The 18956-nt window shown below is 32.8% G+C and overlaps 2 protein-coding genes across 2 annotated transcripts in view; both read left to right on the top strand.

Moving 5' to 3' along the window:
- LOC141301285 (DENN domain-containing protein 2A) overlaps positions 1 to 6764 on the top strand; it is a 51655-nt gene extending 44891 nt beyond the window's left edge. Inside the window, exon 13 of the mRNA XM_073831539.1 lies at positions 6714 to 6764. Within this exon, the coding sequence (XP_073687640.1) occupies positions 6714 to 6764 (51 nt within the window). The remainder of the gene's footprint in view (positions 1 to 6713) is intronic.
- Positions 6765 to 10911: 4147 nt separating this feature from the next.
- LOC141301684 (transcriptional enhancer factor TEF-3-like) overlaps positions 10912 to 18956 on the top strand; it is a 54904-nt gene continuing 46859 nt past the window's right edge. Inside the window, exon 1 of the mRNA XM_073831875.1 lies at positions 10912 to 11039. Coding sequence (XP_073687976.1) covers positions 11033 to 11039 — 7 coding nt within the window. The 5' untranslated portion in view covers positions 10912 to 11032. The remainder of the gene's footprint in view (positions 11040 to 18956) is intronic.

Genomic DNA, 18956 nt, shown 5'->3' with positions numbered 1-18956 from the left:
CGTATTACATACTAAAAGCATACATTTTGAGAGCATCTGCCAAATAAATATATATATATATATATATATATATATAATTTAATATATATGTCATTCAATGTCATTATTTTACCACATTGTATTCCACGCACACAGTGCTCTATACAAAATACTATATATAGAGAGAGAGAGATAAAGATATAAGAACCTTAATATTACTTTTTTTTTTTTTTTTTTGGCTTAATACCATTTTTTTTAACACTTAACACAAAGAAAGTGAAGTGTGAGGGATTTTGACACCGTTTCAAGATTATTTTCCCGGACTTTTAGGACACAGCTGTCTCTCATACACTGACCAGAACAATGTGAATCCCCCTGGATCCGGGCTTATTTCCTTTTCTCTCCACACCAAGACTGCTCCTTTTTCCTTTTCAATCCCGGGACCTCCCCTCACACCTCCCTCCTCTCTCTCCCCTCCTGTCCGCTCCTCACGTTATACTGCAGCCAATTCCTGAAATTCCAGCCTTCCTCGCGCGCTTCCACTCACTCAGGCAGATTTTACCCCCAAAACACCTAATTTTCCTCACCGTTCCTTCAGACAGGTAAGAACTGTATTTATGTACATATTTCACCGGCGGCACTTGTTTGTGCAATTATTTAAAAATACAAACCTCCATGTAAAGTACAAGAACTTGTACAACGGCATAGATCTTCTTTCTCCTCACAGAACGATATTTCAGAAAAGCCGCGAAACGAGCTCATTCAGGTGGTTAATCTGACACGTGATGACGAAATGTGATGTAACAATGGAATATTTGGAATTTTTGGAATTTTTCCGCGAATTCCGGCGTTCTTTTTTTTTTCGGATCCACTGGAGCGACTTCCCGCGTAACGGCCGGAAACTTTCTGAGGAACTTTAATCGCTTCATCAGTTCGCTAATTAAAGCGCAAATTACAAACTTAAGCTTTAGGTTAATTCTGTAAATAGTAACGAATGTCTGCAGGTGTTTTACTTCATATGAACCAATTTAATACTTTTGTAAAATGTAAATAATATGAAAAATATTATAATGATACTAACTACTAATTGTGGAATTATTATTAATATATTATCGATTGTCTTGTCTGTCTTGCTTAAAGGTAAAAATAACAATAAATTATTAGTAGCATGTAAAATAATTTTTTTTCTTTAGCAAGACCATTACTATTAAATATTATTGTTATTTGTTACTTACATAACCAGTCAAAGGTGGTTAAATAATAGTAAAGTGATAAAAAAAAATGAAATAACACAAATGGAAATAATTTAAGAAGTTTTAATACCATTTATTTGTTTATTTACTTACACAGTGGTTCAATTTCTTTAGTGGTGAATGGAAATGATGACAAATATATGTTTGGTTTAATAACCAAACGAAAAATGAAAATTACTTGCAAAAGGTATTGCTAATAAATTCCACAAACAATTATGGCAAGTAACACAATTAATAGAACTTAAAAATTATTCTTTATTTGTGACCCTGAACCACAAAACCAGTCATAAGGTTAACTTTTGCTTATAAATAAATAAATAATAATTTTTCATTAATGTATGGTTTGTTATGAGGACAATATTTGACTGAGATACTATTTCTGAATCTGAGGGTGCAAATAAAAAAAACCCCAAATGCTCAGAAAATCAGCTTTAAAGTTGTCCAAAGAAGTTCTTAGCAATATAAACTAAAATACAAAGGTATAAACTTAAAATTAATTAAAATTTAATATATAAACTCAGAACTGCAAGATATAAACCCTAAATTAGAAGATGTAAACATTGAATTAAAAGATATAAACTCAGAATCGCAAGATATAAACCAAAAACTTTGATATATGAGCATAATTGCAAAATATAAATTCAGAATTGCAAGATATAAACCCAAAATATAAACTCAAAATTGTGAGATATAAACTTAGACTTGCAATTATGCAGTATAAAGACTCAATTATGAGATATAAACACAACAAACTCAATTACAAGGTGTAAACTTTGAATTACAAGATATAAACCCCAAATTACAAAAAAAAAAAAAAAAAAACATCAGAAATGTAAAATATAAACTATGAATTTCATAACAAACTCAGAATTATGAGGTGTAAACTCAGTATTACATAAACCCAAGATATAAACTCGGTATTATAAGATATAAAATCTGAATTTTGCAACAAACTCAGAATTACGATATAAACTCAGAATTTCGCAACATAAACTCAGAATTGTGAGATATAAACTTAGACTCGCAAAATAAACTTAATTATGAGATATAAACTCTGAGAAAATCATCTTTAAAGTTGTCCAAATGAAGTTCTTAGCAATGCATATTACTAATCAGAAATTAAGTTTTGATATATTTATGCTTGGAAATTTACAAAATATCTTCATGGAACGTGATCTTTACTTAACATCCTAATCATTTTTGGCATAAAAGAAAAATAGATAATTTTAACAATTGCTACAAATATATATGCGAGCTACTTAAGACTTTAAAGGCTTTAAAAAATATATTTTTTTGCATTGTAGATTTATGTTGTTAATAACTGAGTACGTAAACATGTCATGGCAGTCTGAAAAGGGTCAATTAGTTGACAAATGAATGATCCAAAGTCATTCTAAAGAGATTAAAATGGCAACTTGAAGCGCTGCGGTCTACTGTTTGTCAGCTGCCCTCATGGGTAAATATTTCGAGTGTTGGGGTGAGGAGTCAGTGCCCTGCTTGTTCTGTGTCCCTGGGGACGCAATATTCTACTGGAACAACAGGTGGAATGGGGCCGGTGCCCACCTGCTCGGGGTCTTTCTGCGGTGCGGGAGGGAGGGAGGGAATATTGTGTTATTTTAATAAAAAGCATCAGGGAAGCGTTATTAAATGCAGCATCTGTGTGAAGGTTTCATTAGAGCTCCATAAAGTGGCGTTTAGTTAGAGTGTCTTCACACTTGCGCTCCGTCTGCATCTGTTTTCTTTGGTGGAGTTCCGTTTGCTGCCTTTTTATGTTTTGTTTTCTGTGAGTAACACAGGTTTTACCTTGAAAAGACAAAAATGTGAGTAATTCTGAGGGGAAACATCACACGGTTGCTGCGTTTGTTGTGGAAGCTGGTTTTCGTCATGGGATAAAAAAAAAAAATCTATTCATACTATTTAGAGAAAAAAGTATTTGCGAGATACAAAATCTGAATTTTTAGGTATGAACTTAAAATTACGAGATATGAACTCAGAATTACAAAATATAAACTCAGAATTGCAAGACAAAAATCCAAAATAAGGATATGTAAATGTAGAAATAAAAAAAAAATATAAACTCAGAATTGGAAGATATAAACCCAAAATTACGAGATATAAACTTGCAAAATAAACTCAGAATTGCGAGATATTAACAAAAAGCTTTGTTATATAAGAGCATAATTGCAAAATATAAATTCAGAATTGCAAGATATAAACCCAAAATTAAGAAATATAAACTCAGAATTGCAAAATAAACCCAAAATTATGATTTAAACTCAGAATTGCAAGATATAAATTCAGAATTGTGAGATATTAAATCAGAATTTCACAACAAACTCAAACTTACAAGGTGTAAATTTAGAGTTATAAGATATAAACCCAAAATTACGCTAAAAAATCAGAATGGTAAGATATAAACTATGAATTTTCGCAACAAACTCAGAATTGTGAGGTGTAAACTCAGTATTACGAGATATAAACCAATTAATTGAATTGAGAATGAATGGTAAATTCCAATTCACTTCCTGGAATGGAATTGGAATTGCATGCAGCTGACAGGAAATGGAATTGGAATTGAATTGGAATGTCAGGAAACAGAATTGAATTCCACTAAATTCCACTTGAGTTGCTAAATAAAATAATTTGACTGGATTTGCTTGATAGTTTATAGTACATTAAATATTGTAAATCACATAAACAACAAACATATAAAAGAAATACAAAGTACTGTATGTTTAGTATGTTAAGCATGATCATTTCACATGCCAAATTTCAGGAAATGATGATAATTCGATGCAATAAAAAGTGAATGAAATAAATGAATGAACATGACTCATTTTTTGTGAGTTGAGACATATATTATGTGGTAATCATATATTGAATGTATAGTACATCCAGAAACGTATCACCACTGTCATTCAATTATTAATTCATAATGTACAGTTTCTCATTTTTATTTACTTGCATTTGATCAACTCTATTTCATACATTACTTGGTATTTGTAAAGCATTATAAATAAAGTTCAAATGTATGTCTCTAAATGCAATCACAAATAAATGCTCAGAAACAGCAATAAACGGAATTCAGTGGAATTTCCCTGAATTGAATTCCACTTCCTGTAATTCCAATTCAATTCCAACTCTGTTCCCTGTAATTGTTGTTGAATTCCAATTCCAGTTCCATTTCCTTCTTTGAATTGGAATTGTTGAATTCATTCCGGAATCGACCCCAACCCTAATATAAACCCAAAATTAATATACATATAATAATATACATAAACTCAAAATTACGAGATATAAACTTAGAATTGCAAAATAAACTCAGAATTACAAGATATAAACTCAGAATTACAAGATATTAACCCAGAATTACGAGATTTAAACTGCAAAATATAAACTTGAAATTGCAAAACAAAATCAAAATTATGAGATATAAACTCAGAATTGCAAAATAAACTCAGAATTGCAAAATATAAACTGGAAATTGCAAAACAAACTCAGAATTGCAAGATATAAACTCAGAATTTCAAAATAAACTCAGAATTACGAGAAATAAACTCAAATTTTGAAATAGAAACTCAGAATTATGAGATATAAACCCAAAATTACGAGATATAAAATCAAAATAGCAAAATAAACTTAGAATTTTGCAATATAAAATTTTGAATTACAAGATATTAACCCAGAATTACGAGATTTAAACTCAGAATTGCAAGATATAAACTCAGAATTGCGAGATAGAAACTCAGAATTTTGCATGTAAACCTAAAATTATAATATAAACTCAGAATTATGAGATGGAAACTCAGAATTTTGCTAAATAACCTCAGAATTTAATACCAAAATTATGAAATATAAACTCAAACTTATGAGATATAAACTCATCATGAACTCAGAATTACAAAGTGTAAACTCAGTCAATTACGAGGTGAACAAAAATTAATTACGAGATATAAACCCAACATTATGGAATAAACTCAGAACTGTAAGACATAAACTCAGAATTACGAGGTGTAAGCTTTACAAAAAACTTTGACTTTTTAATTATGAGATATATAGACCCAAAATTACAAGAGATAATCTAAGAATTGCAAAATAAACTCAGAATTCCGAGATATGAACCCAGAATTGTAAAAAAAAATGTCATGATTGCAAGATATAAACTCACAATTCACACAATTCCGAGTTTACTTCTGCCTCCTTTCAACTTTTTGACATAAACTTTTTTCTTTTTTTTACTCCATGGCGGAAACAAGCTTCTATATTTTATTGTGTTGTAATGTGTATTTGTTTTTTTTTCTCAAATGCTTGTGAGATGTTACCATAGAATGATCTAGATTCAATCTGACATTGTCATGTGTCTGACTGAAATCACCATGTCTTATTCAAAAACAAACACACACAGCAGGCCGTCTGCACAAGTGCGTGTGTGTGTGTGTTGTGTTGTGTTGTGTTGTGTTGTGTGTGTGTGTGTGTGTGTGTGTGTGTGTGTGTGTGTGTGTGTGTGTGTGTGTGTGTGTGTGTGTGTGTGTGTGTACCTGGTATTCATCACGTTGTGGGGACCAAATGTCCAAATGACAAGGATAGGATAGGAATACCAGTAGATTTTGACCTTGTGGGGACATTTCTCAGGTCCCCATGAGGAAACAGGCTTATAAATCATGCGCAGTGAGTTTTTTTGAGGAAGTAAAAGTGTGCACAATCTCCTGTGAGGGCTAGGTTTAGGTGTAGGGTAGGTGTAGGGCGATAGAAAGTACGGTTTGTACAGTATAAAAACCATTACGCCTATGGAATGTCCCCATAAAACATGTAAACCCAACATGTGTGTGTGTGTGTGTGTGTGTGTGTGTGTGTGTGTGTGTGTGTGTGTGTGTGTGTGTGTGTGTGTGTGTGTGTGTGTGTAAGTGTGTGTAAGTGTGTAAATATCTGCTTTCGTGTGTGTATTGTGTTACTGAGTTAAACACACACAGCAGCTTTTCAAAGTTAATCCTGGATTTCAACAGCCCATATACAACACAAACATATGAAAGAGACTTTTTATCATTTGTGGATTATGTACACAGAACTAATGGATAATGGAGATTAAGGAAAGCCAAAAAATTTATTCAACATAAATAATTTATATGTACAAAAACATGTTATTGCTATGGTAAATGTCCATACAAACATAACATTACTATAGTACGTTACATTTTAAGAAAAATGCTTCGATAACGCTTTAATATATATCATGGTACTCCAAGGTATTTCCAGTAATACTGTGGTACCGCCACAGTACATGACTGAAATATAGTAGCACCATTGTACATTTGTTTAGTGTCATAAATCTGTTACATACCTGCATTTTCGCCATTAAAATAATGTTTCATTTCCATTGATGCCACATTTAACCTTAAAGGCAGTTGTGTTGTTTTAGTGCTATTATCACGTTAACACAGCGTTATTAGAGATGCTCTTAACGAGACACTTGCTGTGTGTCAGGAACTCTTGATCAGAGCCGACCGACCCCTGCGGCTACAGCATCACTGTTAAACAATATGAGCTTTAAATTAATGTATGGCCCATAGCTAATACCCTTTGTGTGTGTGTGTGTGTGTGTGTGTGTGTGTGTGTGTATTGGTTCACAGCGACTCTCAGCTTTACATTCCAGCTCTGATTAAAGTGGATTTTGTTGTGTGTCTCTGTGTGTTTATGTTTGTTTATATGCTGTGTGTGTGTGTTTGTTCTATATGTGAGTTACACACATGTGAATGTATATCTGTGTGTGTGAGAGTGTACAAACTATAGAGGTTTTATGTAGTCATTTACTTACCCTTGTGTTTTAACCAAACCTGAATGACTTTCTTTCTTCTGTGGAACACAAAGAAGATATTTTGAAAAACACTGGGAACCAAATAACATTGGACCCCATTGACTTCCATTGAATGGACAAAAAACACTGAGACATTTCTCAGAATTATTTTTGTTTCGTTTTCCACTGGGGAAAGGCAATCATACACATGAGAATGAGTAACTTATGTCATAAATTTTTAATTTTGGATGAACTATTTCTTTAATTTTCCCCCAAACCTTTACTTTTGTATGCATATATAAACACGCGTTTAACTAAAGCAATAACCCACCCCAGTTAAGGGGTTTTCTTCTTCAAAATAAGGCCTAAAAACTATTTCAAACATGGTAAAATCACTTTAATGCACTGTAAAAAACAATTTGTTGAATCAGCTTAAAATAATTTGTTACCTGGCTGTTCAGTCAACTCAAAGTTTAGTCAACTTAAAAAGTTAAGTTGTACTAAGTGACAACTTAGATATTTGAGTTGATTCAACTTAAAATTTTAAGGCAGCCAGGTAACTTACCCAGCTTTTAAGTTTAATAAACCACATTTTTTGTTAAGTCAACACAAATATCGAAGTATTTGTAGTATATTGAAGTATATTGTAGTTTATATATATATATATAAAATGCAATGTCCAGCCAGATTTGTAAATTTTTGAGAGGCGCCAGTATTGTTAGTGTTAAAACTATTAAAAATCATGTTTGATAATCAAAATAATCCTGTGAAGAAAAAAAAATATATATATATACATATATCGCATCCAAAATTAGTTTTTGTTTATATATTATGTGTGTGTGTACTGTATATTTATTATGTATATATAGACATATATTTATATTCATGTAATTTACTGTATATTATGTATAAATATATTTAATATGTAAACATAAAATATTTTCTTAAATATATACATGCATATGTGTGTATTTATATATACATAATAAATATACACAGTACACACACACACATATATTATTTACACAAAAACTAGAAATTTTAATAAAAATTTGAGTTAAAATATTAAAATTACTAAAACTGAAATTAAAAAAATAAAACATGTATAACACATTAAATATTTAAAAAGTAAATATAACATGAAATACTTAAATTTAAATTAGAAATTTGAATGAAATTAAAGTTATACAAATAAATATTTAAGTTAGAATAATAAAATTACTTAAAGTAAAAAAAAACATATTAGAAATATTTTTAATAATAATAATAAAATTATCAAAACTGAAAACTTGAAACATAAAACTATATAAAATATATAAATGAAAGCTAATTCTTGATATTAATAAATAGTGTAATAGTATATAAATAATACCTATACTGACTTTTACTTCATTTTGACTTTGCATATGCCAGTTTATATTGACATCTGAACCAGAGAAAAAACTAGATAAAGAAAATTAGATAACACACACAACATATATATATATATATATATATATATATATATATATATATATATATATATATATATAGTACAGATCTGATCTGATTTAGAGAAAAAAAATCTCATGTAAATATGGTCAAGTTTTTTTTTTTTTAAGTTATGGTTTATATTTAGTTTTTTTTCTTTTTGGTAGTTAGTGTTTTGTTGCATGTTATAAATGCATGCAGTGACTCACAAAAAGTGTATAAACATGTGAAATGGTGCTTTATTTAGTTTTTGGAGTTCTGCATCAAACATAACTTTCGTTCAGAAACACAAGGGCGTTTGGTCCAATCTGTGAGTTTTATACAGGAAGTGGAGCTCAGAGGAAAACGGGCTGATTGAGTCAGACGCGAGCATGACGCACTGTCGCTCGGCGGCTCTGATCTTCCTGTACACACATGCATTTGTGTGTAATCATGTACACAAATCATCTACATTGATCTCTCCTCATGCTGTGTTTTTATACACTCATAAAATCTGAAGTTTTAATAGCAATGCATGGGGGCTTTGTTTTGAGGGACTCCTGATCAGATCAGTTTGAGACTGACCTCCTAAAATAGCCCTGTCTGGCTGCAGGCCGCTTCTCATTGAGGTTACGTGTCTGCAGACGCGTTGTCACTCTGCGTTTCCTCCTAATGTGATTTCGGAACCAAGGCGCTTTTTCCAAGTAGGATTATGGCGTCTGGGGAGCGTTCTGATGACCGGGGGTCGTCTCATTCACGCCGTGATGATACCCGTCTGGAACCCTGCCCACAACATCACTGTGCTACAACTCAATATAGCAATGGCAGTGGCTAATCTGGATGATGTAATAGCAAGTAGTGGTTTTTCCATTGAATGGTCCCAGATGATATTAAAGGAATAGTTCACCCACACAAAATCTATTCACCCTCAGGTCATCCAAGATGTAGATGAGTTTGTTTATTTATCAGATTTGGAGAAATATAGCATTACAGTTGAGGTCAAAAGTTTACATCCCCCTTTATGAATCTGCAAAATGTTAATTATTTTAGCAAAAATAAGAAGGATCATACAAAATGCATGTTATTATTAACTTAGTACTGACCTGAGTAAGTAAGTTTTGTTTAGTGATAGTTGTTCATAAGCCCCTTGTTTGTCCTGAACGGTTAAACTGTCTGCTGTTCTTCAGAAAAGTCCCTCAGGTCCCATAAATTCTTTGGTTTTCCAGCATTTTACATCAATTGTGTATTTGAACCCTTTCCAACAGTGACTGTATGATTTTGAGATCCATCTTTTCACACTGAGGACAACTGAGGGACTCATATGCAACTATTACAGAAGGTTCAAACACTCACTGATGCTTCAGAAGGAAAAACGATGCATTAAGAGCTGGGGGTGAAAACTTTTGAACAGATGATGTGCACAGTTTTCTTTTTCTTTGTCTAAATATCATATTCATTTAGTACTACCATTCAGAGGCTACAGAAGATAGTTACATGTTTTCCAGAAGACAAAATATGGCCCCCCCGGCTCTTAATGCATTTTTTTCTTCTGAAACATCAGTGAGTGTTTGAACCTTCGGTTATAGTTGCATATGAGTCCCTCAGTTGTCCTCAGTGTGCTCTCAAAATCAAACAGTCATTGATGGAAAGGTTCAAATACACAAAAGTGCTGAAAAACCAAAGAATTTGTGGAATCTGAATGATTTTTCTGAAGAACAGCAGACAGTTTAACTGTTCAGAACCAAACAAGAGACTCATGAACAACTATCACTAAACTAAAAAACACAGCTGTGGATCATTCAGGTAACAAACACAGTATTAAGAATCAAGTGTATGTAAACTTTTGAGCCGGGTTATTTAAAAAAATGATTGTTTTCTCTTGTGGACTAGATGTAAACGTCCTTTATGTGAAATACCTTATTCAGGTCAGTACTAAATAAACAACAACAACGCATTTTGTATGATCTCTCTTATTTTGGTGAAATAATTAACATTTTGCAGATTCTGAAACCTTCTGTAAACCTTTGACTTCAACTGTACATCACATGCTCACCAATGGATGTGAATGGGTGCCGTCAGAATGAGAGTCCAAACAGCTGATAAAAGCATCACAGTAATCCACACCACTCCAGTGCATCAATTAATGACTTGTGTGTTTTTAAGGAATTCATGGTATTTCACTGTATCTGCATTGTTTTTATTATATTTGCATATCATCTGTGCCACCTAATCCAATGCAATTCTAAATAAGCTTACTTTATTTCATAGGACTGAGCACCTGCCCTGTTTCAGACCTGGAAAAGCCTGTGATTTACCCGCCACGGCCGTTTCGGTATCCACAGACGTTTTGCCCTCTCCCACCACCACCCTGTCGTCCGACTGGGTATCAGCGTCCTCTCCGGGGGGCGCTAGCGAGGAGCTGAGCGAGGGATTGGACAAGCCTCTGGAGAACGATGCGGAGGGCGTGTGGAGTCCGGACATCGAGCAGAGCTTTCAGGAGGCGCTGGCTATCTATCCGCCCTGCGGCCGACGCAAGATCATTCTCTCCGATGAGGGCAAGATGTACGGTATGCCTCTTCCCTTCTGCCTCTAAGCATTTGCTTTTGCAGCACACAACAGTATACAACACTTTTTTCTGGTCCTTGAATCTGATTGGCTGAGAGGAGTGCGATCTTCTAGTGATAACAGAACTCCAACCATTTCACAGTTTGTCATTTGTATCACTTAACTTGTGGTATTTCTCACAGCGAGTGTCATGGCGGATGCCTAAATTTAGTATAATTTTATAAACAAAACTATTTTTGTGTCACAGAGTTTTTTAGGTGAGAATGTTTGGATTGTTAATACAGATAATGTCTATTTGAAAATCTGCTTCTGCGTTTTCCGAGATGTAAGCTCCAGGCGGCTGTTCAGCACTCATGAACCTGCCAAGAGCAGCCTTACTTTGGCCAGATCTGCTGGAATTTACAGCTGGCTCTGATGTCTCTATAGTGGTTAAATATGAGATATAGTTCGCTTTGGGTAAATCTAACGGGCAGTCTTTGCTCTCATTAGTATATTATTTGTTCCGGAGCAAATAGTTTTGGCTGAGGGCAAAATCTCATCACGTTATGTTTTAAATGTAATACTGTATATCAGAGCGCTGCCTTTGTACTTTTGACTGAATTAGCAACTTTTATGTTGGCTGATGCTGTTTAATAAATCTTAGTATTCAATAAATAATATTTAACAACATAACAGTAGTAGTTTATTATATATATTAGGGTTGCATGGTATACCGGTATTACGGTAGTATCGCGATACTAAAGCTTACAAATACCCGCGGTGTATTTGTAAGCTTTGGTATCGCGATCGCATGTTTATACTGCATGGTATCGTGATACTTCAGCTGGTATAGTATCGTAAGTAATTTTTATGGTATCGTGACAACCCTAATATATATATATATATATATATTTTTTTTTTTTTTTTTTTTCAGTAAATATATTAATTTTCAATATAATGGGCCATACAAATCATTTTTGTGAATATTCATTGTATTATAATAATAAAGTATGTATTGTTTATTTGTAATATATGCAATATTTTATATGTAATATTTTTATATTATATTAGAATACATTTTTTAAAACTATAATGGTAGTCATATTGACTATTACTACTACTATTTCATGTATATGAGTTTTTGAACAGTAAGATTTTTAATGTTTTTTTTTAAGAAGTCTCATCTGCTCACCAAACCTGATTTATTTGATCCAAAGTACAGCAATGAAATATTTTTACTATTTAAAATAACTGTTTTCTCTTTGAATATTTTGTAAAATGTAATTTGTTTCTGTGATCAAAGCTGAATTTTCAGCATCATTACTCCAGTCTTCAGTGTATGATCCTTCAGAAATCATTCTAATATGCTGATTTGCTGTTCAAGAAACAATTATTATTATTATCATTATTATTATTATTAATAATAATATTATTGTTAATATTTAAAACAGTTGAGCCCATTTTTTTAGGATTCTTTGATTAATAGAAAAATCCAAAGATCAGGTTTTATCGGAAATAAAAAGCTTTTGTAACATTATACACTATATCATTCAAAAGCTTGGAGTCAGTAATAAATGGAAAGAAATTATAGAAAGTAATACTTTTGTTTAGCAAGGATGCTTTAAACATTTATAATGTTACAAAAGATTTCCATTTCAGATAAATGCTGTTCTTCTGAACTTTATATTCATTGAAGAAACCTGAAAAATTCCACCTAGCTGTTTTTAACATTGTAATAAAAATGTTTTTTGAGCAGCAAATCAGAATATTAGAATGAATTATGAAGGATCATGTGACACTAAAAACTTGAGTAATGATGCTAAAAATTCAGCATTGAAATCACAGGAATAAATTACATTTTAAAATATATTCCAATAGAAAAACGTTATTTTAAATAGTAAAAATATTTCAAAATTTGACTGTTTTGCTGTACTTTGGATAAAACAAATTCAGGCTTGGTGAGCAAAAGAGACTTCTTAAAAAAACATTAAAATCTTACTGTTCAAAAACTTTTTTTTTTTTTTTTGCTTGTCTGTTATATAAATAAACAGTATATACTATATATAGTGTATAGTTACAATATTTTAATATTGGGAATATGTATTGATCAAACTGAGGGAAGCTATTAAATCGTCTAATAGTTTTGCGAACATAAGCCACACGATTTGGTCAAACAATCGTATTTTCAAAACAGCAGCTCATGCAAACAATGCCTTTTGCTGCAATGATTAGGATGTGTTTCGCAACTTGTTTATTCCTTACTATAAATAACCCAGCCAAGGTGTGTTTTTACTATAAAAGTCTGTCTGTCTGATTCAGACCTGTTGAATGTAAGAAAGTCCGCCGCTCTTGATATGGGACGAGAAGGAAAGTGAGAGGATGTGCGTGTCTGTCACCTTCCGATCAGCTGTGAAACTTTATAAAGCTTCATAAATCCGTGTCAATATCGCAGCAGAGGGTTAAGGCAGATGGCGAGGGAGGGTCGCAGAGGGCAGAAGGGGGCATCTGGGGTGGTTCTGTCAACCCCCGAGGGTTGGGGCCGGTAGTTTGGGAGCGGCAAAGCGCGTCCGGAATGGCACGCCATGGGTGTCCGCAGCCCCGAGTTCAAGGCAGAGAGGGTGTAACTCGACACGAGAATGGACGTTTACCCTTTGAGCATGTGCGACAGAGGGGGACAAATAAACACAAAGGGGGGGTGACGGAGCGGTGCGGTTTGCACCTGTTTCTGCGGCCCCCGCTCGCGACCCCGAAGAGCCGCTCTGCTAGCCGTTGAGTGTGTGTGTTGTCTTTCAGTTCACCTCCAGCTGCCTCTCCTCAAGCACACTAAGAGAGAGAGAGAGACAGGCCTCCTCTTCATGGTGTTAACACTGGGATTACATCGAGCTCAGTATCAGCCACTATCAGCTCAGACAAATCACTCGTCACACTTATCCATCAATACTCAGCAATTTTCTCAACCAGACAAGCTGTTAGGAGCAGATCAAGAAAATAAAAAAAATGGCATTATTTGCTCACTCTCATGTCTTTCAAAACTTTAAATTTAAAAAGCTATCATATGACTTCAGAGGATTTGTGCATTGTAAAAATTGTGAAATATTATTACAATTTTAAAAAACTATGTGAATGTATTGTAAAATGTAATTAATTCCTGGGATCAAAGCTGAATTTTCAGCATCATCACTCTCTCACAGTCTTCAGTGTCACATGATCCTTCAAAAATCACTCTGATTTGCTGCTCAAGAAACTTCTTCATATTTTTTGTGGAAATTCTGATGCGTTTTGTTTTTCAGGGTCCTTTAATGAATAGGGAGTTCAAAAGAACAGCATTGACTTGAAATCGAAATGCTTTGATGGTTTGATATGATATTTTTTAAATATTCCTTTAAATTTTTAATATTCATTTTAAATATTTATTTATATTTGTATTTAATATGTATACGTTTATTTTTTATTCCTTTTAAATTAATGAATAATTAATAAATTAATAAAATTAATTTAAAATTTGACTATATATATATATATGTGTGACCCTGGACCACAAAACCAGTCTTAAGTCGCTGGGGTATATTTGTAGCAATAGCCAAAAAATACATTGTATGGGTCAAATTTATTGATTTTTCTTTTATGCCAAAAATCATTAGGAAATTAAGTAAAGATCATGTTCCATGAAGATTTTTTGTAAAATTTCTACTATAAATATATCAAAATGTAATTTTTGATTAGTAATATGCATTGTTAAGAACCTAATTTGGACAACTTTAAAGGTGATTTTCTCAGTATTTTGATTTTTTTGCACCCTCAGATTCCAGATTTTCAAATAGTTGTATCTCGGCCAAATATTGTCCTATCCTAACAAACCATATATCAATAGAAAGCTTATTTATTGAGCTTTCATATGATGTATACATCTCAGTTTTGTAAAATTTAACCTTATGGTATATATATACTAGTCTAAAAAATGCTGGGTCAAAAATAACCCAGTTCTGGGTAAAATATGGACAAACCCAGCGATAGGGTTGTTAAATGTTTAACTCAACCTTCTGGGTAGTTTTATTTAACTCAACTATTGTTTAAAAATTACTATATGGCTGGGTTAAAATGGACCCAAAAGTGTTCTAAAATAAAAATCAGACACATAATTACTAGAGGCATCAGCAATAATAAAGAACCATTAACCATTTATCATTAAGCAATTAAAAAAAATGTTTATTATTCAATTATTTCAATGTTTAAAAAATATGAAATATGTAACAATTATTAAATAATTATTTTTTAAACAATATTTGAGTTAAATAAAACTACACATAAGGCACATAAGAGTTTAACCCAACTGCTGGGTCAAAAAAATGCAGTCGCTGGGTTTGTTCACATTTCACCCAGTACAGGGTTGATTTTTAAAACAGCATTTTTAAAACAGTGTGCATATTTATTTAATAATAATATTTTAAAATAATATATTAAAATTAACATTTGTAATATGCTATATAACTATGGTATTATTTTACCACAAAAGCAAGCTTTTTTTGTTTTATTTTATTGTCCTATTGGCCTGCTTTACTATAAAAATTGCTTTTATTTGGAGGAATAGGAGCGAAAAATTGTTAAAAATGAGTTTATAGTTAATAAATAACCTTTTTAATTGAAAAAAAAAATGAAGTTAAATAAAATAATAAATTAAGAGATCGTTTTTAAATTAAAAAAATAAACATGGGCATATTTAAAACAATTTATTTAATTGATGTTTTAAAATACTAGTGTTAGTATTTGTAAGGAGATTAACGATTCTTTAAAAATCTCCATTGTGTTTTCCACAAAAGAAAGACGTACAGGTTTGGAATGACCAAATCTTCATTTATTAACTTTTTCCTGACTCTACAAACACATGAGTATTTAATGAGGCGAGCACTGATACAGTCTTTTAATGGTTGTCTGTTGCAAAACATTTTTATTGTAACATTCAAGCACCAAATTGTTTCAAAATTACAAGTCTACAACACTGCTGGTTTAAGATCTTAACTTAAATGTAACTAAATGTAAATTCTGTCATTAATTACTCACCCTCATGTTGTTCCAAACGCCTAAGACCCTCATTCATCATAAGAACACATATGTGACCCTGGACCACAAAACCAGTCTTAAGTCGCTGGGGTATGTTTGTAGCAATAGGCAAAAATACATTGCATGGGTCAAAAGTTTTGATTTTTCTTTTATGCCAAAAATCATTAAGAAATTAAGTAAAGTTCATGTTCCATGAAGATTTTTTGTAAAATTCCAACTGTAAACATATCAAAATGTAATTTTTGATTTGTAATATGCATTGTTAAGAACCTAATTTGGACAACTTTAAAGGTGATTTTCTCAGTATTTAGATTTTTTTGCATCCTCAGATTTCTGATTTCAAATAGATGTATCTCGGCCAAATATTGTCCTATCCTAACAAACCATACACCAATAGAAAGCTTATTTATTGAGCTTTCATATGATGTATAAATCTCAGTTTTGTCAAATTTAACCTTATGACTGGTTTTGTGGTCCAGGGTCACATATTAAGATACATTGATGTCACATGGACTACTTTATTGATGTTCTTACTACATTTCTGGGCCTTGAACGTGTCAGTTGCATTGCTGTCTATGCAGGGTCAGAGAGCTCTCGGATTTCATAAAAATTATCTTAATTCTTACAGGTTTGGAACGACATGAGGGTGAGAAATCACTGACAGCATTTTCATTTTTGGGTGAACTGTCACTTTAAGTAAGTACAGTGATTGTAGATTCAAAGAAGGCTGTAAAAAGTTAGTCTTTGTACTAACTAAGGTACATTTCTATGCTTCTTTTTGCTAATGCTGTGTTCCTAAGGTCAGCTTCGTAAAGTCCAGAGCTGAGAAAGACCTCAACCCAACAGTATTTGGCGAAAATCAGATAGAGCTTCATTCATGGCTGCATTTGACCCCGGCAATTTCAGACAATCACGCAAATAGCGACAATCTACAGTGCTGAGCGCCTAAAGAATGACGAGAATTCCCACAATGCACTCGTGACCCTTTTCCAGATTTTCCACCGGCATCTTCTGCTAGTATTTGTGGCGTGTTTGTGTGGCTGTTACGTGTGTGAGTTATTATCCAGCTAAGCGCACCAGCGTCGGTTAGATTGTTTGGTTTTTGGTGCGCAGGGCGAAAATTCAACAGGCTTTGCCAAAGAAAACATTTCTTGGCTTGGGCCGTCACTGTACCGTAATGCATTCACTCTCCCGACCCGTAAAATTACACACAGCCGCTGAAAGGAAATACATTTGCCATGGTTTAATGGCTCCCAAGCATCCCGTCGCAAGATAAGTACCCACATAATGGAGCGCTTCTCCACCTGTTCAGAAGTTGTTGGAAAAAATCAGGACTTGTCGTTAAATGCACATTTTATGGGACGGATGCTGAAGAATGAGAAACCCCAGCTGTGTGAGGCTGAGAATTCACATTTCGGGCTGTACAACAGAAAACATTTTGGTGTTTTTACTTACAAGTTGTGGGTCTGTGAGGATGCAAAATCAACTTTTGAATGAATTAAGTATTATTCGTATATATTGCTTTTATGCTCATTTATTTAACTAAAAATACAGTAAAAATGGTAAAATTGTTAAATATTATTATAATTCAAAATAACTGTTTTCTATTTAAATATATTGTAAAATGTAATTTATTCCTGTGATGCAAAGCTGAATTTTCAGCATCATTATTTCAATCTTCAGTTTCACGTGATCCTTTAGAAATCATTCTAATATGCTGATTTGCTGCTCAAGAAATATTTATTATTATTAATGTTGAAAACAGTTGTGCTGCTTCATTTTTTTATTTTGGTAGAAACTGTGATACACTTTGTTTTTTAGGATCAAGTGTTGTTTTTCATCTTTGCACCTTATTTACCCATAAAAGATACCTAAAGTGTACATATAGTCAAAGGTTTATATACACCTTGCTGAATTTGCAAAATGTTAATTAGTTTACCAAAATAAGAGGAATCAGACAAAATGCATGTTACTTTTTATTTAGTACAGACCTGAATAAGATATTTCACATAAAAGATGTTTAGTCCACAAGAGAAATTATATAGATGAATTTATAAAAATGACCCTGTTCAGAAGTTTACATACGCTTGATTCTTACTACACTGTTGTTACCTGAATGATCTACAGCTATGTTTTTTTAATTTTTTTATTTAGTGATAGTTGTTCATGAGTCCCCTGTTTGTCCTGAACTGGCTGCTGTTCTTCAGAAAAATCCTTCAGGTCCCACTAATTCTTTGGTTTTCCAGCATCTTTGCATATTTGAGCCCTTTCCAACAATGACTGTATGATTTTGAGATCCATCTTTTCACACTGAGGACAACATGAGGGACTCATATGCAACTATTACAGAAGGTTCAAACACTCACCGATGCTCCAGAAGGAAAAACAATGCATTAAGAGCTGGGGGTGAAAACTTATGGAACAAAATAATACATAATACATACAAAATACATAATAATGTACATTTTTCTTACTTTGCCTAAATATATATTTGATTTAGCACTGCCCTTCAGAAGCTACAGAAGATACTTACATGTTTCCCAGAAGACAAAATAAGTACATTTACCCTGATCTTCAAATTCCAAAAGTTTTCACCCCCTGTTCTTAATGCATTGTGTTTCCTTCTGGTGCATCAGTGAGCTTTTAAACCTTCTGTAATAGTTGCATATGAGTCTCTCAGTTGTCCTTAGTGTGAAAAGATGGATCTCAAAATCATACAGTCATTGTTGGAGAGTGTTGAAATCCACAAAAATGCTGGAAAACCAAAGAATTTGTGGGACCCGAAGGATTTTTCTGACGAACAGCAGGCAGTTTAACTGTTCAGGACAAACAAGGAACTCATAAAAAACTATTACTAAACAAAAACACAGCTGTGGATCATT

The sequence above is a fragment of the Garra rufa genome, chromosome 25, assembly GCF_049309525.1.
Source record: "Garra rufa chromosome 25, GarRuf1.0, whole genome shotgun sequence".
In the NCBI taxonomy this organism is placed as follows: Eukaryota; Metazoa; Chordata; class Actinopteri; order Cypriniformes; family Cyprinidae; genus Garra; species Garra rufa.
The sequence above is the reverse complement of the archived record's forward strand: the minus strand, read 5'-3'. Positions and strand labels throughout refer to the sequence as shown.